At 34.3% G+C, this 24,932-nt stretch overlaps 2 protein-coding genes across 2 annotated transcripts; one reads left to right on the top strand and one right to left on the bottom strand.

The window, feature by feature from the left end:
- The first annotated feature begins 6,251 nt into the window (after positions 1 to 6,251).
- On the top strand, positions 6,252 to 7,196 carry LOC128100961 (olfactory receptor 4K3-like). The gene has a single exon (XM_052723691.1). It carries the CDS (start codon positions 6,255 to 6,257, stop codon positions 7,194 to 7,196), a length of 942 nt encoding a protein of 313 aa, XP_052579651.1. The 5' UTR covers positions 6,252 to 6,254.
- Positions 7,197 to 14,105: 6,909 nt separating this feature from the next.
- LOC128100960 (olfactory receptor 4F4-like) lies at positions 14,106 to 22,804 on the bottom strand. Its single transcript, XM_052723690.1, has 2 exons — positions 21,811 to 22,804; positions 14,106 to 14,158 (listed from the first exon to the last, which is right to left on the bottom strand). The coding sequence occupies exons 1-2, from the start codon at positions 22,802 to 22,804 to the stop codon at positions 14,106 to 14,108; spliced, it is 1,047 nt and encodes a 348-aa protein (XP_052579650.1).
- Between the last annotated feature and the right edge of the window lie 2,128 nt (positions 22,805 to 24,932).

Raw genomic sequence — 24,932 nt, 5'->3', positions numbered from 1 at the left:
AGGTTTCACCCCAATATCTGACTTTGGGTTTTGAATAAGACTAAATAGATTCATGCTTAATGGTTTATTATGGGTCACATCTTCAGAATTTAGGTTGAATTCTCCTCTTATATTGCTAAGAGGGTAAAGACAAAATACAGTCTTCATTTAGGGGTTTTTTAATAGTGTAACCTTCTCAAAGTTCATTTAGAGTTTTTAATAAGACTCAAGAAATTTTGGAATTATGTAATGGTTCTATTATTAATTTTCACTCATTGAAGGAGTTCTCCTGAATCATACACAATGCTTATAACAATAATGAAGGGCCAAGCATTATTAAATACAAAATTCCTTGTAATATTGACTTTATATTCAATCATTAAATTGTACTTTTCATATATCTTTCAATTTCTTTTTTTAAACATCTGGACATTTTAGTAATCATTGAGATGGAAAATGGAAATCAAGGTTTAAGCACAGGTCTACACTTTGATCCCGGATTTGCTAAGAAAAGTTTCCAGGCCTTCATTTTTTTTCTTTTCTTTTTAAAGTTTAAAATAACATTTTATTGGAAAAAATAAAAATATTAGTCTAAAATATACATTTAAAGGAAAAAATGTGTCCCAGGATACAAAAAACATTATTTGGAAAACATTGTTTCTGAAATGGGATAACCCAATCAATACTTCTCAGAATTTCCACACTTTTAACAATAGAGTTTGCAACATGTACTTGAATGAAATTTACCAAACCAGCTGCCACTGGAATTGCATTTAAAGAAAGGACATAGACAAGAAAATGCTAGATTTGGTGGGAAAAAAATTTGTATAAAATCACTATATGGAGAAGCAAAATATATTAACTCAGAAAAATTGGGTATAGGAGTCAATAATTATTGATACTAGAACATTCATAACAAGGGTTATCCTTTTGAATATTACTTATGTTAATTCTTCTAAGCATTTAAGGCAACCCTACAGGATTTTCCAATTGTTTTCCTGAAGAAAATAACATAATTGAATTGTGCAGAATGAATTTCTAGTGATGCTGTAGTTGCTTCTACTGATATATAAATTTTGTCATCCACTTACCTCTTCCCAGTTAGAAGAGAAAGCAGTGATTTTAAGAGAAAGAATAGTATAGAATCCCTCATACACATATGTTGAAAGCATTAACATATCTGGGGAATGGCTTTTATGTGACTTGTCCTTCTGAGCAAACTGCTTGGCTAATGATAAACTATTCATGCAGTGACCAGAAACTGCTACAGAATCCAGAAACAGCCTGGGTGAGGTTGAGGGGGGAGACTGTTATTAGTGTCACAGGTTTTTACTTGGCCATTGAAAGAAACATGGACTATTCCTGATATGAGGGACATTGCTATAATTTCTTAGATCTTTGGATAATTTCACCATCTCATTTAAACTAAGTGTGATTGCAAAGCAAACAAAGAAACACACACACACAAAAACAAAGCACAGTCACAAAAATAAAATAATATTAAGAAAATAAATTTTAGCAGATTAACTGGGTAGTGAATGATGTTGTAAATAAAGAATATCTTAAGATATTGATGACCAGAATTTGGAGAACATATAGAACAAATTCTGTGACTATATATTAAAAAGTCTCAGTTCTTATCAGTTTTTTTTTTTGCAGATTAAAAAAAAATGAGCCCAGATAAACCCCAAATGTTTCTAAATTCTGAGAAATACATTCAAGTCATGTCTCAATTTGTGCTTCATTTCCACCATGTGGTCTGTTTTGTTTTGAATAATTTAGGCCCTATCTTCTTCCTGAACCCTGCAGCTTGGGAGCTGCCACATTATATAAGCTTTTAGACCTTGGTGGTATATGTCTCCTGAAACACATTAATGCGTATATGCCTTTTTCTGTAAATCATGAACTTTAAGGATGACTCCCAGGGCAAGGAAATTATTATATTATAATAGAAGGATATGCTGTGGGATGGTCTTTCTGTATGCTGTGACTATGTGTTGATATGATCGGTTAATAAAGAAGCTGCTCTGGCCTATGGCAATTCAGGTTATAGCTAGGCAGGAAATCCAAGAGAGAGACAGAAAGAAGAAAGGCAGAGGTGGGAGAGAAGCCAGCTCACTGCCTAAGAAGCAAGATGCCAGCAGACTGGTAATGCCACAGCCATGTGGCAAAACATAGATGAATAGCAGTGGGTTAATTTAAGATGATAGAGCTGGCTAGTAAGAAACTTAAGCCATTGGTTATACAGCTTGTATTTAATATAAGCCTTTAAGTGATTATTTTGTAAATGGCTATAGGACCACAGGGCAGGTGGTACCTGAGAAAACTTATGGCTACAGGAATATAAATAGGCATTTCATGATTCAAAGTACTACAATCTGTGTCTAAAATGACAATATATAGTATCATTGAAAAACCATCCTAGAAGGAACACATGTAAGTTTTAATATAGTTGATTTTCCTAATTATCTATATTATACATTTAAGAATATGTTCTTTTTTTTTTTTTTTTTTTTTTTTTTTGGTTTTTCGAGACAGGGTTTCTCTGTGTAGCTTTGCGCCTTTCCTGGATCTCGCTCTGTAGACCAGGCTGGCCTCGAACTCACAGAGATCCGCCTGCCTCTGCCTCCCGAGTGCTGGGATTAAAGGCGTGCGCCACCACCGCCCGGCAAGAATATGTTCTTGTTAGTTACCAAAAATGTGGTTTCCATAAGCCCATATTTTATACATTAGATTCACTTAATTTTTGTAAGAAATATCTAGTAATATTCAGTGTTGTTTCATTTGGATAAAGATGCTGATAAAGTTACACTATGCATATATATGTACATTTTTATAAGAAAAATAATAGCTTCAGCAATTTAGGTATGCCAACTAGGAAAAAAAAAAACTATGTAGCACTTTTATTTCGTGGTCAGCAGAATTTACAGCAACTCCATTTCAAGTGAATTGTTTGAAAGTTATATACTCCCTAGTTTTCTAAAACAATAGAAGAAATGTTTGTATTCTATGTAGTTAATATTTGTGGAATCCACTTCATACCTGCCAGCATCACATATAGTTACAGAGCACACTGAAATTCCATCATCAGTCATGTGACCAAGATTTGACACAGTTTGTCATGCATTTGGAAATATTTTCACAGCATGAGTTTTGTTCTGGTCATATCTTAAATTTTTACAGTACATGGCTGCATAACTACAAAAAATTGATCCGCTTTAATTACATTCATACAGAAAGAGACCAGGCAGTAGAAAGCTTCTCCTTAGTCCTTATCGGAGAAGTGAATAATTTTGAAAAGTTGTCTAATTCTAATTATTGTTGGGATGACTAACAGGAGGTTAGTTTCTTCGTGTTTCAACAATTATGTAGCACTCAGTATCACCTTAAATTGAGAAATCCCTAAGAGATGTCCAAAGTAATTATCTCCATCATTCGGGTCAGAACACACAACAAGTGAATTTCACCCATGGGGAAATTTCAGGTAGCAAATATAGTTCTAAATGAGGGGAATACTGTCTCTACACAACATGGAAATCTTCATAAGTACACATTAGATGTGTTTTCTTTCTGATCCAAAAGAAAATTTTGTGTTTGGTAAGTCATCTCATCTCTCTGATATTCTTCTGTAAGGCAACTCTTAAAATATTTCTGGTTATCTTTTTTAACCTTGACCCACTATGTGTGGAATTGAGAATGGTTTCTTTGTCCTCTGTCATTATTATAGGCCAATTCATGTATTTTCTCTACCTTTCTTATTCCATGTGTTATTATGTCTACACTAGAATGTCATCATTCTCTATCTGATAGTCCATAAAAGTAGTATACAGCTAACACTGTTCAAATATTCCTTCCCACTTAACTGGATAAAATATTTTTTAAATAAAAGAGTACATAGTAGATAAGATAACTTTCAGATTAGAATAGGAGTGAAAATGAAAACTAGTTAAGTGGGAACTGTGAAAATCAGATTAAATATTCTGCCAACTATTGTCTTCTAGGAAAAGAAGAATTAGTCTCTGCAGGGATGAGCTCCTTAATTTTTTTTGTTAAATGGTCTGTGGTCAGTCCTGAAACCATATGTAACAACAAAAATGGACTCAACAGAATGTATTTATATGCATGTACATACAGATACATATATAAGCTATATATGTAGCAATAAAAATAAAAGAAAAATGGGCTAGTCACTTGAGGAGCAGCATAGCAAGAAAATGTGCACTTGTGAGAGGTTTGAGGAATGAAAGAGAAGAGGGAAATTTTGAGATTCCACTTTAATTAAAACATAATCAAAAAGTAATTATATATATATATATATATATATATATATATATATATATATATATATATATATATATATATATATATATATATATATATATATATATATATAAAAGACATGCTACAATGGAGGGGGCAAGCCCAAGAGGCCTCAACAAAGAAGCACTGCCGACCTAGTGATACTGAGAGTTGGAGAAGTAGACTTCCCAAGGAAAAAAGCACACCAATTGGTTCTCTAACTCCAACTGGTGAACCCTGAGAACATATGTACAAGAAACATCATACACACTGAAAAGTTTATATACAGGAATATGTATATATACATATATACACATATAATCACAGTTTTATGAAAAACACACGTATAAATACATATATATGTGTTCATGTATGTTAAAATAATTAATGAAAAAAAAGCCATGAATATGAAGGAGAACAAAGAAGAGTATTTGGAAGTATCTGGAGAGAGGGAAGATGGGAAGGGAAGAGAGAAATGTTGTAATTATATCATACTAAAAATAAAAGAAATAATAAAAAACAAAACCAAATAATTCAGGTTGACCAGAAACTTTTTGAAATGTTGAAAAATAAAAAATTGCAAGAAACACAAACTCTTTGCTATGTAATCAGTGTATTTTTCTTAGATATTTGGTAAACCTCTGTAAGTCATGTGTGTTTACTTCTCTGCCATCATGCTCCTATAGCAGATGGATGTGTTTCCTGATGTCTTCAGAACTTTCTTGGTTTTCCTCTTTACTCCACCCTTCTCAGGAAAACAGAAGTGTAAAGTAATTCTGATGATGATTTCAATGTTCACCTGATCTAGGATAAAATAAAGTTGAATAGCACCAAGAGGATAACTGTATTGAGTAGAAATGTCTGGCTTGAGTATTTTTCATTAGACCAGTACAAGCACCCTACCTGTGCTTTGATATTAATAATAGTTGCTTACTGAAAATATAACATCACACTCATGCAAGGCTGACGGTCAATTAACAGCTATGCTTGCATGCTTATGTAATTTATTCTGTTCTTTATAACAACAAAGATGATCAGTAGATAAATGATACAATGAGGAAATATACTGGTCACAGGTTGATGAATATGATATACTAATCTTGTCAGGAAATTATAATATTTCAAAATCTAAGGGCTCTCTTGATTAGTTTATGCAATTTAAGATCAATATTTTCTCCTGCAAAGATTGAACTAATTGTGGTTTTTAGAGCTCAGGTCTTAATATGTTTTGCTATGTTCTTTAGTCAATCTATTTCTATAGGCATTTTCAGTGGTATGTTGTTAATCAGTTTAGTTGAATAAATAAATTCTGTAATATACATTTGTTTATGAGTAGCTGTGCACCTGATTTTTACATTTCACTCTGGTACCTATTGATATCTTGTATGATATTCTGTTTTGTTTGCTTCCTTACTGAGGTTTCCTCATCATTTTCTTTATAGTTTTAAGCTAATATTTTAATTAGCTGATGTCACAGAAATAATTCTACTGATGCCCAATGAAATCTTTAAGCATTCTGCCAAGAATGGTAACATTCTATCAGACCATTTGCACTGATATTCAAATGCAACTCCTCACCAGTTTCCAAATTTAACTCTCATTTCCATAGTGGAAGGTTATGATTGCTAGTGACAAATTCAGACCATTTATTTAAGAAAACACACATTTTTTTTTGTTTTCATATTGCTGTCTTGCCTCCTCATTGCTCTCTTACAAGAGAAATTTTCTGATAGAGCATGTGTATAACAGTCACACCTGATGCTTCTCTTTATGTGGAGTTGCTCTTGGATCATTAGCTTCCACTTGGGCAGCATGTCACTTACATTTCCCTTAGATTTCTCTCTACATTTATGTATTTCTATTCAGGTAAGTTTCAAAGGGAATGTCAAGTTCTACAAAGGAAGGAGAATTCCTCATACTACTAATTCATAATCTTTCTTTCTTTACAGGGTACTTCGGAGGACACTTTGAGTAAAATGGATGGAGGCAATCAGTCTGTGGTGTCAGAATTTATACTTTGGGGACTTGCACACTCAAAGAATCTTCAGATCTTACTCTTTGTGATGTTTTTGATACTTTATCTGCTCATTGTGTCTGGAAATATTGTCATCCTTGTTTTAATCACCACTGACCGCCATCTCCACTCTCCCATGTACTTCTTGTTGGCCAACTTGTCCTTTGTTGATATGTGTCTTTCCTCAAACACCACTCCTAAGATGATATCAGACTTTCTCAGAGAAAGCAAGACCATTTCCTTTGCAGGCTGCATGTCTCAGGTCTTCTTTGCCCATTGCATTGGTGCAGGAGAGATGGTGTTGTTGGTGGTAATGGCTTATGACCGGTATGTGGCCATCTGCAAACCACTCCACTACTTCACCATTATGAACCTGAAAAGATGCACTGGGTTGGTGTTGACTTCCTGGATCACTGGTTGTATACATGGTATAAGTTACATGGTAGTGGTTGTGCGCTTGCCTTTTTGTGGCCCCAAAGAAATTGATAGTTTTTTCTGTGACATGCCATTGGTGATCAAGCTAGCCTGCATGGATTCTCATGATTTAAATACATTAATGAATGCTGACTGTGGGATTGTGGCTGTTACCTGCTTTATTCTGTTACTCATTTCCTACACATATATCCTTATCACTGTTCGCCAGAGCTCTAAAGCTGGTGCATCAAAGGCTCTGTCCACATGCAGTGCCCACCTCACTGTAGTGATGATCTTTTTTGTACCCTGCATCTTCATTTACGTGTGGCCACTAAATATCACCTGGTTGGACAAATTTTTTGCTGTATTTTACTCTGTTTTTACACCTCTCCTAAATCCAGCCATTTATACACTGAGAAATAAAGAGATGAAAAATGCTATGAAAAGGTTTATAAGCAGCTCTCTGTATCCCAAATTAAATTCCTTATAAGAAGGTGGCCTCTTCTTTCTCACCTGCCAGTTCCCAAATAACCAACCTGGAGATTTAATATTAATTATAACTGCTTGGATGATAGGTCAGTCTTATTTCTATCTAGCTCCTATAACTTAATCCATTTTTATTAATCTAAATTCTGCCAATATGGGGTCAGAATTTTCACATAAACCTGACAAAGCTTAATAAAGGATTCCAAACATACAAAAGCCAAGTCAAGCACAACTTCTTGGTATCTGCCTTTTCTTGGGTAGCCTCTATTAGCTAGTGGCAACAAAGGTGTGGCTCCTTTAAGAGAGGGCTTCTTTGCTCAGTGCTAGCCACAAAAATGGGCATAGGAGGCCCTGCTACCAAACACTTAAATGGGTTTATGAGCAGCAGGCAGTGCACTATTTGGTGGCAGTGTGGATCACCAAACTCCCCAGAGTTGGAGTGATAAAAGTGGCTCTTGCTGTTATCTCCACCATGAAGCTAGGCTCTCAGGGAACCAAGCAGAGTGGAGCTAGCTGCCATAATAGAGACAGATGTCCTCACCATATTGCTTAGTAGTTTAAAGGCTCATGTGTTTGGAAAGAGATTTCAGATATGCAATAAAGGCAGATTCAGACAGACAAAAACCCATAAATGGGTTACAATATGTTTAAAAATGTAGAAAGACTTGAGAGGGAAAAGAAAAATGATATAGAATGTCATAAAACAAATCTGTAGATTTAAAATAATGAAATAAAGTCCTTTTTAAAAAAATATTTTTATTTTATAATTAACTAAACTTTACATATCAGCCACGGATTCCCCTGTCCTCCCTCCTCCCAGCCCTCAGCCCTCCCCCCCAATCCTCCTTCCATTCCCACCTCTTCCAAAGCAAGGTCTCCTCTGGGGAGTCAACTCAGCCTGGTAGACTCAGCCAAGGAAGGTCCAGTCCCCTCCTCCCTACACCAAGGCTGAGCAAAGTGTTCCAGCATAGGCCCCAGGCTCCAAAAAGCCAGCTCATGCACCAAGGACAGGTCCTGGCTCCATTCCCTGGGGGCTTCCCAAACAGTTCAAGCTAATCTACTGTCTCACTTATCCGGAGGGCCTGGTCCAGGTCCATAGGGGAATAGGAAGAAGCAGAGTGCTAGAGATGTCCCCAGAATTCCACAAAGATATCTCCACGGTAGACTACTGGCAATGGTCGAAAGAGTGCCTGAGCTGACCTGCTCTGGCGATCAGATGGCAGAACACCCTGGCTGTCATGATAGAACTCTCATCCAGTGTCTGATGGAAGCAGATGCAGAGATTCGCAGGTGGAGCTCCGGGAGTCCAATCAGTGAGAGAGAGAGGAGGGATTGTTTGAGGAGAGATATTGAGACCATGATTGGAAAAATCACAGGGACAAATAAAGTCCTTAAAAAGGGACTAAAATAATATAAAAGAAACAAGCCACATAAAGATGGGAAATACACAGAGATTCTGGATCCTGTATGTTATTGTATTGCCTTTGAATTTTTTGGCTGTGAAGAGATACTGGGTTAAAAAACCTGCTAGATTAAATCAACCTATATATTTTAAGAATATCTTGCTTTTAAAATTTAAGTCAAAATGTGTGCTGCTTTGGGAGACAGGTTATGCTTTTATTTCCATAGGAATGAGAAGCTGTGGATTCATTCCATGTTAAAGATGATCAGGTTTGATCAGGGAAGACTCTCTGAAGGCCTGGCTAGAGACATTAAAAAAAAATAAACCTCGAAGAACTACAAGATATGTAACCTATATTTTACATGCTCAAACATAAAACAACAACAAAAAATCATCTTTAACTAACTTGTGCACAACTCATATTCCATATTTATAATATATGTTACCTTCAAATTTTTACATGTTTTCAGGAAAAGGGGGCCAAACACCAAGAAAAACAGGTGGCCTAGGTAATTCAGCATTTCAAAATGCTTCTATTATAGTCTCCTCAAAATTCTGCATCCAAAGCAGCTTCAAGGCTGCTGGCTGAGATGGTGCAGCCTCATGGACTGCTTCAGCCCATATTTCATTATTATCCTAATTTTCTGAAGGTTCCCCCAAAGATACCAGCACCTCCAGACAACAAGAAGTAGTCTAGAGAAAACAACACCCACATTCCCAAAAGAAGGGTTATGGATGTTATTACCATTGAAGGGTGTTGGTTACAAATTGTTATTGGTCATAGTCAGGAAAAAGGCTTAACAAAAGAGTTAAATTCAAAGATCTCTTTCTAAAGGAAAAAAGGGAGATATGATATTGAAATAACGAGATAAAAGGATAGATTATTGAATCTACTTTAGTATAAAAACAACTCTTAATTTCAAAATATTCTACATTGTTGTGAATTTTGCTTTATTAATACAAATTTAAAGTTAATTTTGTTATACTGTATGTGTGTTTATACTCTTGCTTGGTGTATTGTTCTTATGCAGCTCATTTAAACATGTAATGTATAATAAAAAATACAGGTTTGTAGTTAGTCATCTATAATAAACTTGTCATATTATGTATGTTTTCAAGGTTAAACAGATATATTTAGATAGATATATGACCTTCAAACACTTCAAAGACCTACAGAATATGGTAATCAAAATATTTTAATAACATAAGGCTTTCCTTGACAGTGAGGTACATCTCCTCCTGGCAATACCAATTTATTTCAAAAGATGATGATGGGCATCAAATAACCTCCACATAGAGTTTACTTCTTTTTTTGGCAAAAGCTAACCATTTGGGCAAAGAGACTGCCCTTGCTTCAGTTGCTGACAGTATACTGTCCAAACTAGACCAGCAGGATGCAAAAGAAAATAACTGCCAAACTTTGCTAAGACAAGATAGGACAGGCCTTCAAAATTCCCTGCTTCTCAGAAATGTCTGTCAACTATATCAGGCCTGTAGGCCAAAATCAGATGTTTCAACATTAAAGGAGAACCTAGGGCAATTTACCAGGCAGCCAGATGTCCCTGTCATTAGGTAGCATGACAAAGAAGCAAAAGACCTTCTGGGGTCTTTAATGGAGTTAAAGACTAAATAATTAAACTTAAAGCTTTCCTTAATTATGATAAAAAGGTAAAATAGACTCACAAAGATAAGATAGGTAATAGAATATTTTCTCTGATTTTGCCAAATACAAATGGAATGGATATTGTAATGGTAATTCTTACTTGATAACAGTTTTGTTGTTTATAATTTTACTGTGTCGAGGTTAAAACCCTCCTTTTTATTTAAACAAGAAGGGGGAAATACTGTGGCATAATCTTTCTGAACATTGCACAAATTACACTGTGATTGGTTTAATAAAAAATTTGGCCAATAGCTGGACAGGATAAAGTTAGGCAGGAAAATCAGACTAAGGACCCTAGAAAGAAGAAGCAGGAAGTCTGAGGAGTCGCCAGCCAGATATGGAGAGGAAACAGGAGGTGCAAATTGAAAGAGAGGTAATGCCATGTGGCAGAATGTAGAATAATATAAATAGGCTAATTTAAGTTAAAAGAGCTAGCTAGTAATAAGTCTGAGCTATGTGCTGAGCTTTTATAATATTTATAATTAATATTGAGTCTCTCTTTTGGTTATTTGGGAAATGGCCTGTCTATACTTCCTATTACCCAGAAATGTGAACTAATTATTTCAAATAAAAGACTGACAGTATAAAATAGATTTAAAAATCAGGAAATATAGTTTATATTTAAAATTTGTACCAATCTCCTAATATAGAAATAGTGTTTTATTTTAAAAAATATGACATGTACTGATCACACAACTAAGCATTGTTCTTATAATCTAAATGTGAATGATCTTTCCATACAGAAAAGTCATTAAACTATGCTTCTATGTTTTTAATAAAGTTTAACTTACCATTTATTGACAAAACTCTTGTTTATCTTTGTGAATAACATCTTAAGAAATTTTACTTGAATATTTTTCTGTACATCACTAAATACCCCAAATCATTCACTCCTTTTGCCAAATGTCCAACATCATTATTTTTGCCTCATCATAGTTATCTACTAAAACACTAATGGGGTGGACATAAAAAAATTAAGAAAAGATGAAACAAAATCATAAACTGCACAAGGAACAGCACTCAACATTTCTTAGTTATTTTAATTAGATAAATAGTGTCATAATAAAATGTATAAAGACTAATTAGATTTCTAATTTATCTCAAACCCAAAATTTAGCCTTTAAATAATTATTTAATACTGTATAATATACTGAAATTTAATCTCTATGAAGACTATGTCCATAAGTCCACTGATTAATTATTTAAACTACTATATTTTATTCAGTGCTTAACACACATGAGACATTTAACAAAAATATTTGTAAGTCCACATAAATTGCTGTTGGTCAGTGAGGCTGCAGATGTACCAAAACATCATCAACTATTGCCTTTGCCCTTGTTTGCCGACCATCGCTCTAAAGAAAGATGCTGTTGATGAATAAACAGCATACCTTGGTTTCAGGACACAGAGAAATTGACCTCTATTTAACTGGGGAACTTCTTCCTATTCAATAGCATTCATGTTGCCAAAATGTTCACAGGGCACAGTGGAAGAAAAGACTTCAGTGTTCTTACTCATCTCTAGATCCTGATGGGAAAATACAAACTTACCTGGCAAGATGTATCTACTACTGTAATAATGGCATTACACTGATAGGGCAAGTAACTATATTCTGGATGCTTTTCCATGGAGGAGAATTTGTGCTTGATACTGTAATGCTGGTTAAACTTCATAGCAATTTGAATAGTTTAAGAGTTTCATATCTTATCTAAGGTATTTTTCTTTTTTAATTTGGAGGGTTTTTTTTCAGGATGAGATATAAGGTTTTAATATCATTCTTGTCCATGTAGGTATCTAGTTTTCCCAACAATATTTGTCTGATATTTGATCTTTTGTCCACTATACATTTTTTTTTGGCATTTTTGGTGAAAATCAGGTCACTGTAATTTTTTGAGTTAATAAAAAAATCTTTTATATTTTCTTTATTTTCATCTTGGCAAGCATTGATGCCATTTTCATGGTGCTTTATTACCATGGCTCTGTAGTGTAACTTGAGCTTATGTCTAACAACCCAAGGAGCATTTTTCTTTTTGCTCAGGGAAGCTTCAACTATCTTTTGCTTCCCAATTGTTCTTGTTGGGAACCATTGCTATGTGATTGGTGATTTCTTGGGATAGTATTATTCTAATATTGTTTGTGGTTTTATGATAGATTTTGGCTTCCAGAGTTAGGCTGCTGGTTGGATTTTTTAAAAATAAGTTTTTAGACCATTTGGCTGAAGTCCCAAGGGAGGACAGTGGGGTTGGAGGTTTAGTGAGATTTTTGGAGCAAAGTGAACAGAATAATAGGAGAGGTAGAACTGCATCCAGATCTTGCCATCTGTATTCAAGGCTTAACAGGGTCCTGGTACAGGGTGGGTTGAGCAATGATGGGGCATATTGGACAGAGAGTTGGTGGAGAGTGTCTTGGGTGAAGTGTGTAGAACTTCAAGAGTCAGATTTTTTACCACTTCTGGCCATGTGGGATGGGGCCTTGAAGAGTTTGTTATACAATAGGTACCTCCTTGAAGAGTTTGTTATACAATAGGTACCACTGCAGGAGACCCATTTCCATTACATTTAAACAATGCTCTACATTTCAAAATTACTTGAACAGGGGTGGGTTCCAATGACTTTTCCTGCATACATATACACAAAATCACTGGTAACTTTAAAAAGTCCAATATGTTCATTAGCTTGATTATGGACATGATTTCATGGAGTATAAACATATCAAATCATTGTTCTTCACCTTAAATATACACACTTTTAATTCACTAATTGTAGTTCAATAAAGGTATAAAATTGACTAGAAGAAGTGACAATTCAAATAAACAAACATAAAGAAGTCTAACTTTTATAAATAGAAATAACTAAAATAAAAAGTAGATGAGTGAAATAAGGGAACAATATAATAAAGATTCCCAGAGACAGAAAAAAACTCTCTTTCTCTGTCTTATCTTTATTTGTCTATCATTCTCCACCCTACATCCTGTTTTTTTTTTGGGTGTATTTATTTTTGAAGAACTGGCTCAACTAGTCATGTTATTTGTGGGGGATGCCACAAATCACTTGTCAGATTAAGTATGTTGAATACCGAGGGGAAAATTGACATAGTTGATGTTTGGAGCTCATGAGTTCCAAGAATATCTCAAGGCAGAGTTCCACCTTTTTTTTCCTCTTAGTAGATTCAAGTGAGAGACTAAAGATTTTGCTTTATAGATAGTCATGAATTTTACTCAAAAATCTACTGACCAAAATGCTAATTTCACCTAAAAAAATCCCACAGAAACACCAAGGCGAGCATTACAAAATAGACGATTACTGGGGTTTAACAATATACACATGTAAAATTAACCAAGTCAAATTTGAATCTTTCCAAAGTTTATTTCAATCAAGAATTTTATTCATAGTGGCCAGAAACTGGAAACAATCTAAATGTCCCTCCACTGAATAATGGATAAAGCAAATGTGATACATTTACATAATGGAGTATTACTAAGCTGTTAAAAACAATGACATCATGAAATTTGCAAGGAAATAGATGGAACTATAAAAAATCATCATGAGTGAGGTAACCAGACCAAGAAAGAACAACATAGAATGTACTCATTTATAAGTGGATAGTAGTTGTGAAATAAAGGGTAATCATTGCTATGGTCCACAGACCCAGAGAAGTTAACAAAGAGGTCTTAAGAGTGGACAAAAGAATGTCCCTGGAAGGGGAAATAGAAGAGATTTCAAGTGTGGGCTGGGAGCAGGTGATGTTGGAAACAGGAGGGATCAATTGAGGGGTGAGAGAGAGAGAGAAAATACTGGAAGAAATGACTAGAATTGGGGGACATTTCCACCAGGGGCAAGGTGGAAACCTAGTGCAATGGAAACTCCATGGAATCTATAAGACTAACCCTAGCAAAGAATCCTAGTAATGTGGTGCACAGAGCATGAACCATCTGTCTTCCATAACCAGGCAAGGCCTCAAGTGGAAGTATTGGGACACCAAGCCAACCACAAAACTTTTGTCTTATAGTTTGTTCTGCCTGCGAAATATTCTGGGACCAGAGGCTAGAGAACCCTCATCAAAGAGACCAGAGAGACTTCATCCAGCGACTGATGGGAGAAGATGCAGTCCCACAGAAAATATTAGGCAGACCTTGGGAAGTCCTGTGGAAAAGGGGGAGGGAGGATCTGAGAAGCCAGAGGCATCTGGAACACCACAGGAACAGGGCCCACAGAGTCAACTGACTGGACTCATGGGTTCTCACAGAGATCAGGGAGCCTCTAGGTCTTCTGCATATATATTATGACTGAGTAGCTTGGTGTTCTTGTGGGATTCCTACCAGTGTGAAAGGGGGCTGTCTCTGACTCTTTTGCCTACTTATGGGGCACTTTTTCTCTTACTTGATTGCCTTGTCCAGTCTTGATGTGATGGTATGTGTGCCTGGTCTTATTGTAGCTTGTTATGTGGTATTTCATTGATGTCTCTGGGAGGCCTACTCTTCTCTGAGCAGTGGCAGGGGGTTGGGGGTTGGGGGGTGAGGGGCAAACTAGATCTAGGGGAGAGAGATTAGGGGAGAGAGATTAGGGGAGGGGAGGAAGGGAAAAAAGATAGAAATCCTGTCTTTATAATATTTTTGACAATAAAAATAAGTGTAATTTTGTAAAATCATAGAAACAAAATCTCCATGGGAGAATGTGTTAAGAAAGATGTTAGGTCCATTTCAATCTCAATCATTTTTCTCTAAATCTTCATTCTGTAATTCCCTTCTTTCCTCCCTCTTCTTCTTCCTGCCTTTAACTTCTTCCCTTCTTCCTCTCTATCATTTGTTTGCTGCTATCTCTGTCTGTCTACATTTGTTGTAATCAATTACTTGCTAGGTACTCAAATTTTAATGATTGTCTAAAAAAATTCATTTAAATCGACTTGCACAAATAAGGATCATGATAATGTTCAGTATTGCAGTAGTTTGTAATCAGATTTTTCTTTGGGCCACCAGCTCACAAATAATGACACAGAGACTTATTGATTACGATAGCTCAGCCTTAGTTTAGGCTTGTCCCAATGGCTCTTATAGCTTAAATTAACCCATATTTTTATTAATCTGTGTTCTAGATTTTACCTCTCTCTCATTTTGTGTGTCTGACTTGTTCCATGTCTTCATGGTATCTCCTGCGCACCTTGATTATCTCCTCTTCCTCTCTCTGCCTGTAACTCCTGCCTATCTCTCTTGCCTAGCTATCCTTTGTTCAGCTTTTTATTACACCAACCACAGCATCTTCACACAGTGTACAAATATTCCACAACATTTCCCCCTTTTTGTCTAAATAAAAAGGAAAGGTTTTAACTTTAACCTAGTAAAACTATATATGATAAGAAAAATTATCAGGTAAGAATTATATTCACAATATTTAATCCACTTATATCTGGCATATTCAGAGAAAATACTCTATTATCTGTCTTATCTTGATAAATTTATAGTTTTATACCTAAACCATTTTCTATCATAACTTATATTACTATCCTAAAAATATCTTTCTCAACCTTAAAACATCTTTTTAGATAAACTACTTAAGCTTTTATGTTTTTCAACCTTATAAACTTCACATCTATTACATAAATTACTTTTCTGAATTTGGTAAAATGAAAAACTAAAAATATAACTACTTAGTCTTCAACCCCATCAAAGATATGAGAAGGATATCATATTGCTCGAGAAAGCAGAAAGTTCAGAGAAAACAACTTCAAAAAATATAGAAATGACAGAGACATCTAGCTGCCTGGACAGTCACCCAAGTTTCCTCTGCCAGTAACAAGAAGTGGTCCATATGAGGATTGGTAAGGTAATGATGAGCATAATAAGTTGATGCATCAGCACATAAAAATATCTGATTGATCTCTATTGACTTTGAAGAAACCCATAGCTTTTCTTCACTTCCTATGGAAACAAAAGCAAAAACACATCCCCAGTGTAATACATATCCTGGCTTCCATTCTGAGGTCAACACATCTTTAAAGGATATAGCCTGATTTATCAGTAGTTTTTTCTATTATCCAATGTCTCTCAGCAGCTTTTGTTCCTTTCTCATCAGCATTTAAAAATTTAAAGTCAACAAAGTACCACATAGGATCCAGATGCCCTGTGTATTTCCCATCCTTATGTGGCTTATTCTTTTTCTCTTACTTTACTCTTTGTTTAAAAATTTTACCATTATTTTTTAATGATTTTTTTCTATGACTGTCTATGCTCATTTTTTACTGTATCTGTATAAAGTGTTTTCTCAGTTTGGACCATTTTATTGCTGACCTGCAGCCTTCTCTCCCAACATGAATCAAGCCTTAAACCCGCTAAGGGATCCACATATGGTGCTAGCTGGTTCAAGCCTACAGGCAGCAGCTGGGAGTTGCATCTCTGTACATCATGGCCTGCCTGAGAGACTGTGGGACGAGGAAGCCATGTCTGGCTCCATGTTTGTGTGTTTGGAACTTTTAAAAAACACTTTCTCAGGTCCTATGTGGAAATATGTGCCCCCACATTGGATGCCATATGTAACTGGACTTTTCTTTGGCATGCCAGCTTACAAAGAATGACATAGAGACTAATTATTAATTATGAAAGCTCAGCCTTAGCTTAGGCATGTCCCACTAGCTCTTATAACTTAAATTAAACCATATGGGTTAATTTAGCTATCTTCTATCATGTGGCTTTTATCTTGCTCCTATTTTGTGTGTCTAACTCATTCTACATCTTGATGGTGTCTTCTTCAACCCATAACAGTGGTTAATGACCTTTCAGTCTTTCAGTCTGTACCAGTTCTTCACAACTGCTTTTTCACTCCTTGAATTTGATGAATATTCCAGATTATTTGCCCCTATGACCATTCAACTCCAGTGATATATTATTGAGTCTATCTAGTATTTTTCAGATTTCTCTTTTGTGCATAATTCCTATAGAAGGTCATTAGATAGAGAATCTAAATTGAATATGCTAGTTAATACTTACTTTATATATTTTCCTCACATAATATGGATCATGATCCATGTGTTCAGTTGCCTGCTTATCTTTCTCTTACAAATGTTATTGTAAAACTGTTATCTAATAATTTTAGTTTGTATTGTTTATAGTTATTAATTTTCTAATCTCATGATTACAAATTTGAATTACAAACTTTAATTTTCCTATAATATTTATTTCTGAACTATGTAATTACCTCTTCTCAAACTGAAAATATGAAAGAATACATGCTTGATTCTGTCTTCCTTTTTAATAATCACATTACAGAATATTTTGGTTTTGTTATATTTATTGCAAGAACCCAAGAAGTTTCAGAATATTTAATAAGCTTACCAGTTTCCATCAAAGGAAAAGAAAGTCATTTTTAATTATTTTTATTATAATTTTATTTAACATTTATTTATTTATGTATTATTTATTTATTTATTATTTTATTTTATTTTTGTTTTTTTGAGACAGGGTCTCTCTGTGTAACCTTGGCTGTTCTGGAACCCTCTCAGTACACCAGGTTGGCCTCAAACTCACAGAGATCCATTTGCTCTGCCTCCCGAATTCTGAGATTAAAGGTGTGTGCCACCACTGCCTGGCTTTCATTGTTTTATTTTGACAATCATTTTGTGAATATTTTTATATACTAATGCTCATCATTGCCTCACTGATCCTCATATGGACCATTTCTTGGCAGAGTATTTTAGTTTTTTTCCAGTGTTATTTTAATTTTATAGTAAGAATTAGGTTCCTTTAACTGTTATAGGAAAAATTGTTTGGATCTGTGCGTGGTAGTACATGCCTATATTCAGCACTTGGGAGTGTGAACTAGGTATATTTTCATAAATTTGAGGTAGTATGGGCTACATGATGAGTTGTAGGCCAGTCTTGATTACATGGTATGATACTCTGTTTCAACAAGTAAAATACAGAAGCTACAGATTAATCTTGCATGTTTATGGTGCAAACCTAGAATCAAAAATTTACCCAAGAATTGAAGTTTTTTTCAGTGGCAAATAGTGCTTGATAACAACACAAAGATATTAGATATGATTTTCTTCTTTTCAGACTCAATAAATTTTTTTTGGAGGACACACTTGAGAACTTATATTTTATTAAAATAAAATGATATATTTATAATTAAAATTAAAGAAAAAATTTTCATTATTTTAGTTCTGAATATTTTTACTATTAGTATTAATGTATTTACTTATTTGTCTTATTCAAATAAGTGTTTTTAGAAAAGCAAAAGTAATATTATCAACTTATAGACAGTTTAACTCTGCATGTTTTTTATTTAGTGAATTGTTTCTTTTCATTGATATTGTATCACTTATGTGAAATATCATTAAATCATGCACTTTGTTGACACTTGGTCTTTCAGAGATTGCAAAATGCTTTTTATTTTACTTTTAATATTAATTTCTGGAAAATTTCATACAATGATCATTCATAGCCCTTTCTCCATGAGTCCTCCCAGATCCACTCTCCTTTTCTAATCTATCCAAGAAATTGTAGGGTTTTTATTTTCATATTTTTTAAATTATGTACATGTATATATGACTGTATGGCATTATGTGCTCATGTGGGCAGGTACATTTGGAGAGCAGAAAAGTATCAAATGGCTGGAGTTGCAAGCCATGAGCTGCCTGACATTGGTTCTGCTAAGTGAACTCACTTCTTCTGGAAAAGCAAAAAGCATCCTTAACTCCTGAGCCAACTCTGCATCACATGAACTTGGTAATTTTTCAATTGATTTAATTCTGTAGTGGTGTGTGTGTGTGTGTGTGTGTGTGTGTGTGTGTGTGTGTGTGTGTGTCTGTGTGCGCGTGCTCAATACAGAGGCTGATGTGTGTGGAACTGTGTATGCATATGTGCATATGTATGTAAGGGTCATAGGACACATCTGGAGGCATTCAGCTTGGTTTTTGAAACAGTGTCTCTTATCCACTGTTAACTTAGGTTGTCTGGCTAGTGATCCCCAGAGCTGGGAACAGACGCATATACCATTAGGTTCAACCTTTCCACATGGGTTATAGGAGTTGAATTCAGGTAGTTGCGCTTGCTTGGCCAGCATCTCCCTAGTGCTAATCACTTTATTTTGAATTATGTAAAACAGCTTTGATTCTCAAGTCAAATTATAAAATAAGTTAAGTTAAGACTAGTTTATAACTTTCCTTATTCTTGCTGATGAAAACAATTTCATCATTTAAAATGCTTTATTAAATATTCATGAAATCACACATGTATGTATCTGTGTTTTAACATAAACTTAACATTCTATAGAGACACTTTGACACCTTATTAATATCACCTAATCTATGTCTTGTAGATTGCTCCAGTGTAGTATTTGGAGAAAAAAATTGTTTTGCAGTTGTTTACTATTCCATGATTGTAACTTAAGCAAAGAATTGTTACTGATCTTTATTTCAGTATTATTTCATCATTTTTCATTTATTACTTTATCATTTGATGTGATACTTTTGATATCTGTAGTTTTGATAAGATAGCTCTTGGATAGAAGTAAAACTACATTCCAGATTAGTCCCATGTTATTTTTTGGCCACAGACATGAGTTCCTCCATTGTATGTTCTCACCAAGAGTACAGTTAGCAATTTTTCTTTCTCTATGGCTCCATTCTTAGTTTGTACTATTAAATATTGAGACCATGTATCTCATAAACCAGGACTAACATTACCATATAATTTTATATGCATGTATTTTTAGCATGAAACAATTTAATCATTTTTCTTGTAAATACAGTTTTCATCTTACACATAAACTGTAAGATTATATGTTTGCCCAATTTTCTATTAGATTGTTGAGTTCATGAAAGTTATATATATAAAATAATGGCTGTTCTTTAAATAATAAAGTTATTACTCTTGGTGTGCTCTTAATTCTCTCATCTTTTTTAGGTAGTTTAATCTAACTTTAAAATTAATTATGTATATTGTTATCAGAAAACTTTATTACATTTATGAATTATAAAGATATTAACTCAATTTAAAAATATTTGTATCGTTTTTAAACAGATTCATGTCTTGAGTTTATTTAGAAATTATTCTCTGAAATGAAGACTACATTCAATAACTCATGTTCCACATTACCCCTGTTATTCCACTAATTTACAAATAACTCCTTTGTTTTATCACTGCTTAAATCATATGTAAGCTTTTGATGTGATTATTATCTTGATGGATATTTGTACTATTTTTTCACTCAAGTAGACACTATTTCAAACCCTTTATTATCTCCAATTCCATTTCTACTCATTCATTCATTCAGATTACAAATCATTCAGCTATGTTGCTTGTTCCTCAGAATGTGTGACATTCAACTTTAGCCTGCTTCCATGACAACCACTGGAAAGGTAAAAGAGTTGGCAGAAACATTTGTTATTTTTTAAAAACTTACAGTTTTCTTTACTTTTGTCCTGGCCTTTAGAATTCCTCACTAGAATTGAAGAGTATGTGCACATTAGTATGCATACAAATACACATTTGCACATAAATGTACACATTTTAATTATAAATATAATGTTCCAAATAAACATCTGCTAAGATCAGAATGTGTAATGTCCCTGTAGAGAGTTGTAAAATACTAAAGCTTGAAAACTCTTGATTATGTTAACATAAAGCAATATTAACATGGATATTATAATACAACAAAATATTCACTTAGTGGTGAATATGTAAACATGTTTATATTGTCTTATGTATCTGTACTATTTCATTGCTTCTCATAATAACTGTATGTAATACATACCATGATCTCCTTTTTACTAATGTGAAAACCAAGCATTACAAAAGGAAAATTAGCAACCATTTATACTCATGTTTAGTAAGGCTTAAGTGGAATTGAACCTGTGTCTTTTGACTTTAAAATGGAAAATGAAAAATATATATAAGTGATATACTTTGTGTCAACATGGTAAGAGGCTGGAAGATTCTTAATTCTTTTTACAGGTTTTTGAATAACTTGAAGGCAAACAATATTGGAAAGTTTAGTCCTTCTAACAAACCTGATAATGAGCTAATAGATTATGGTTTGTTATAGTAGTAGGAGATATGGTTACTAAGTAGGAATATCATTTATGAATCTCAATAGTTGGCATATAAACACTTATAACTGAATACCTTCTTTCAGTAAAGTGGGTAGTAATTCTTTTTTAATGTTTTTATGGAAAATGAGACAAATAAAATTTTCTTTAATGTAAAATAGTCCAGCTTATATCTTTTGCTATTTCAAACCCCAAAGTACCCAGACAGTCTCAGTTGTGCAAAAATAATAACATGATATCTTCAATTGCTCTAAAAATTAATGAAATGGTATTTTGAATTAGTGTTACTAATTTGGAAACTATATAAAATATAAGGTATGATCACATAGAATAATCTGAGTCAATATGAGAACTTTCTTTATTAATTACTAAATGAGGTAAAAATGGAATGTTAAATCATCATAAGGTTTGCTGAAGAATTTAATAACTTACTTCTCTCATTATCTCAATCTCATGGCTACAGAGGATCTAAGACTTTACCCAAAGTTTTAAATTCCATTGTCTCAGACGTCTCATTGCAACTTTCATCTCTGTGTTCCTCAATGTGTATATAATGGGGTTCAAGAGAGGAGTGACCACAGAGTAAAACACAGCAAGGAATTTATCTAATGACTTGATGGGAAAGGGCCAGGCATAAATAAAGATACAGGGCCCAAAAAACAAAAGAACCACTGAGATGTGAGCAGTCAGTGTGGACAGAGCCTTAGATGATCTATCAGAAGGGCGGCGCTGGATGGTCATTAGAATGATAGTGTAGGAGATGATTAGGAGAACAAAAGAACACACAGTGAGTATACCACTGTTGGCAACGACCATGATGTCTAACCTGTATGTGTCTGCACAGGCAAGTTTGATTACTCTAGGAAGGTCACAATAAAAGCTGTCAACCTTATTGGGACCACAAAAGGGTAAGTTGACTGCAAAGGCTAATTGACTCACTGAGTGTAGGAAGCCGATTCCCCATGCAGCAGCCACAATGCCAACACATACATTGCCACACATAATTGTAGTGTAGCGTAGAGGCTTACAAATTGCTACATATCTGTCAAAGGCCATGGCTATGAGGATCACCAGCTCACTCCCACCAAAGAAGTGAAGGAGAAATATCTGTGCAAGACATCCCTTGACAGAGATGACTTTGTGTTTGCTGAAAAAGTCAGCAATCATCTTGGGAGCTGTGACAGACGACAGAGACAGATCAATTAGTGAAAGGTTGGCTAATAGGAAGTACATAGGAGAGTGGAGGTGGGAATCAAAAGTCACTGTTATGACAATAAGAAGGTTACCAAACACAATTCCTACATAGAAAACAAAAAAGAGTGCAAATAGGAAGATCTGAAGTTCTTGAGAATCGGAGAGTCCAATAAAAATAAATTCAGTCACCACAGAATGATTTGTTTCCTTTGATGATTCATTCCAGAAGAGAGTTTCTGCACTTGCCTGGAAAAGACAATGAAAGGAAGTCAGAGTTGTTATATGCAAATCGACCCTGGGCTCACTCATTAAGAACTTGCCGCGAGCTCTTGCACAAAAGTTCCCAAACTAAAAATCACAACTCATAATTTATACTATGCTGCATCTTTGCTTCTCTTGTTCTTCAGGTAGCCAAGGCTCCCATGTCTCCATGGTTCTAGACTCCATCCTTACACAATGCTACTCTCGTTTCTGTTCTCTTTATCTGCATTCTTATCCTAGACTGACTTCCTTTTCCTCTGAAGGTCAAGACACTATGGTGTATAGAATACTCCTTATATTTTTAATGTTAAAATGGTTAGGATAAAAAAGAAATTTGCCAAAATGAAGCCAAAGGTAGAAAACATAAAGGATAAAAATACATGATTTAAAAAGAGCCTGTGACACAGCAGAGATGCATAATATAAAAGACAGATGGATATGATGAATAATGTCTTATGGGAGATATGAGGGCATAATGAGTTATATTTCTTCAATTTCTTGGGAGAATACTCTTATTTGTTTGGATATTTATTTCATCACAACCCATTGTGCTTAAATTTATGTTTATTTCTGTACTCTTCCAGATCTTTCTTTACCCCTGCCCAGTTATGAATGAAATTACTGTTTGCAAAGTCCTATGAAAGTTAGTGGCTCTATTTTTTGCAAACATAAGGACAGATAAAATTATAAAATAATTTATGAAACTTCTTTAAGTTCTTGTCATCTTTACCCAGTAAAATATAATTATCCCAGCACTGACAGTACTCAGGGATAGGTTTCCTATTGTGAGATACACTATGGTGTGATTAGTTCATTAAAGCCATTCTTTAGAATCACACTATGCAAATTAAAGTTGCTTTCAGTGTTTATTTGTTTTAAAATGTTGAAGCATTTTGTCTCACTGATAGAGAAGGAAAAATTCCAGGTTATATCTCCATGAGAAATATGCTTTGGATAAAGATGGTTCAAGGCTTCTCATAAAAAACCAAAATCTCTTATAGTAGAAAATAAGAATTTAAGAATGTTATTTTTCAGGAAAAAGGAATTTTGATGCCCACTATGGGTCATACCTTCAGAATTTATGTTGCTAAAAGGAGAATGCTAAAATGTAATATTAATCTATGGTCCTTTGACCAGCACAACCTCCTCCAAATTCATTTGGGACTCTGAAAAAGACTCAAGAAGTTTTATAAGTTGTAATGATTTTATTATCAAATTTGCATTGCTGAAGGGGTTCTTCTGCATATTACACACTGCTCATATTATAATATCTAAGGGACAAGTGTGATTAAAGAGAAAATACTTCTATCTCATTCTCTTTGAATTCAATCACCAAAATGTTGTGATTTTCATAAACAACGTTTACCTTGACTTTTTTCTCTCTTTCTTTCTCTTTAAAGAAAACATCTTTGTACTCTTAGGGATGGAAATCAAGGCTTTGGGTTTAAGCACAGATCCACTGCTTGATCCTGGATGTATTAAGAAAAAATTCTGGGCTTCATTTTTCTGTTTTCAAGCTGGTACAACCCAATTAATAATCATCAGATTTTCTACAGTTCTAACAATATATTTTGCAACTTCCTTGTGAGAGAAATATACAAAACTAGGTTTCACTGGGATTACATAAAAACAAACAAAACAACAACAACAAAACAAACAAACAAACAAAAACACACAGAGAAAAGAAAATGCTAGATTTTTGTGGGACAGAAGATTTGTATATAACCAATAAATAGGGAGGGAGGAATTTGTTAACTAAGTAAAATTAGTTTTATTGGGCAATAATTATTGTCACTGGAACACGCCTAACAAGCGTCATACTTTTAGTATCAACTCATGTTAATAATTTTAATTATTTAAGGCAACCCTACAGGGTTTTCCAAAGAAAAAAGCTTAACTGAATCCTAAACAATGAATTTCTACTGAGAGAAGCATTTAACTGCTAATCAAAATCTAACCTGCAGTTGCCTGTACTGGTGAATTTTCAATTTTGTCATTCCACTTACCTCTTTCATAACTAGAAGAGACAAGAGTAATTTTAAGAGAAAGAATAGTACAGAGTCCGTCATATACTTTTCTTCATTTGTTGGAGATTGGTTTTTATGTGACTTGTCCTGCTGAGCAAAGTAATTGGCTAATGATAAGCATCATGCGTTAACCAGAAGTCCTTGGAGGA

Source organism: Peromyscus californicus, unplaced genomic scaffold, assembly GCF_007827085.1.
Source record: "Peromyscus californicus insignis strain IS unplaced genomic scaffold, ASM782708v3 Scaffold_7__1_contigs__length_154581171, whole genome shotgun sequence".
Lineage (NCBI taxonomy): Eukaryota > Metazoa > Chordata > Mammalia > Rodentia > Cricetidae > Peromyscus > Peromyscus californicus.
Note: the sequence above shows the minus strand (reverse complement) of the source record. Positions and strands in the feature narration are given on the sequence as shown.

Bases quoted from the DNA above. Each gene is read 5' to 3' on its own strand.
- LOC128100961 (XM_052723691.1), top strand. From the start codon at position 6,255: ATGGATGGAGGCAATCAGTCTGTGGTGTCAGAATTTATACTTTGGGGA.
- LOC128100960 (XM_052723690.1), bottom strand. From the start codon at position 22,804: ATGAGTGAGCCCAGGGTCGATTTGCATATAACAACTCTGACTTCCTTT. The intron at 14,159-21,810 runs GTCTGAGACAAT...CCACATTACTAG, and splicing joins GATGAAAGTTGCAATGAGAC to GATTCTTTGCTAGGGTTAGT.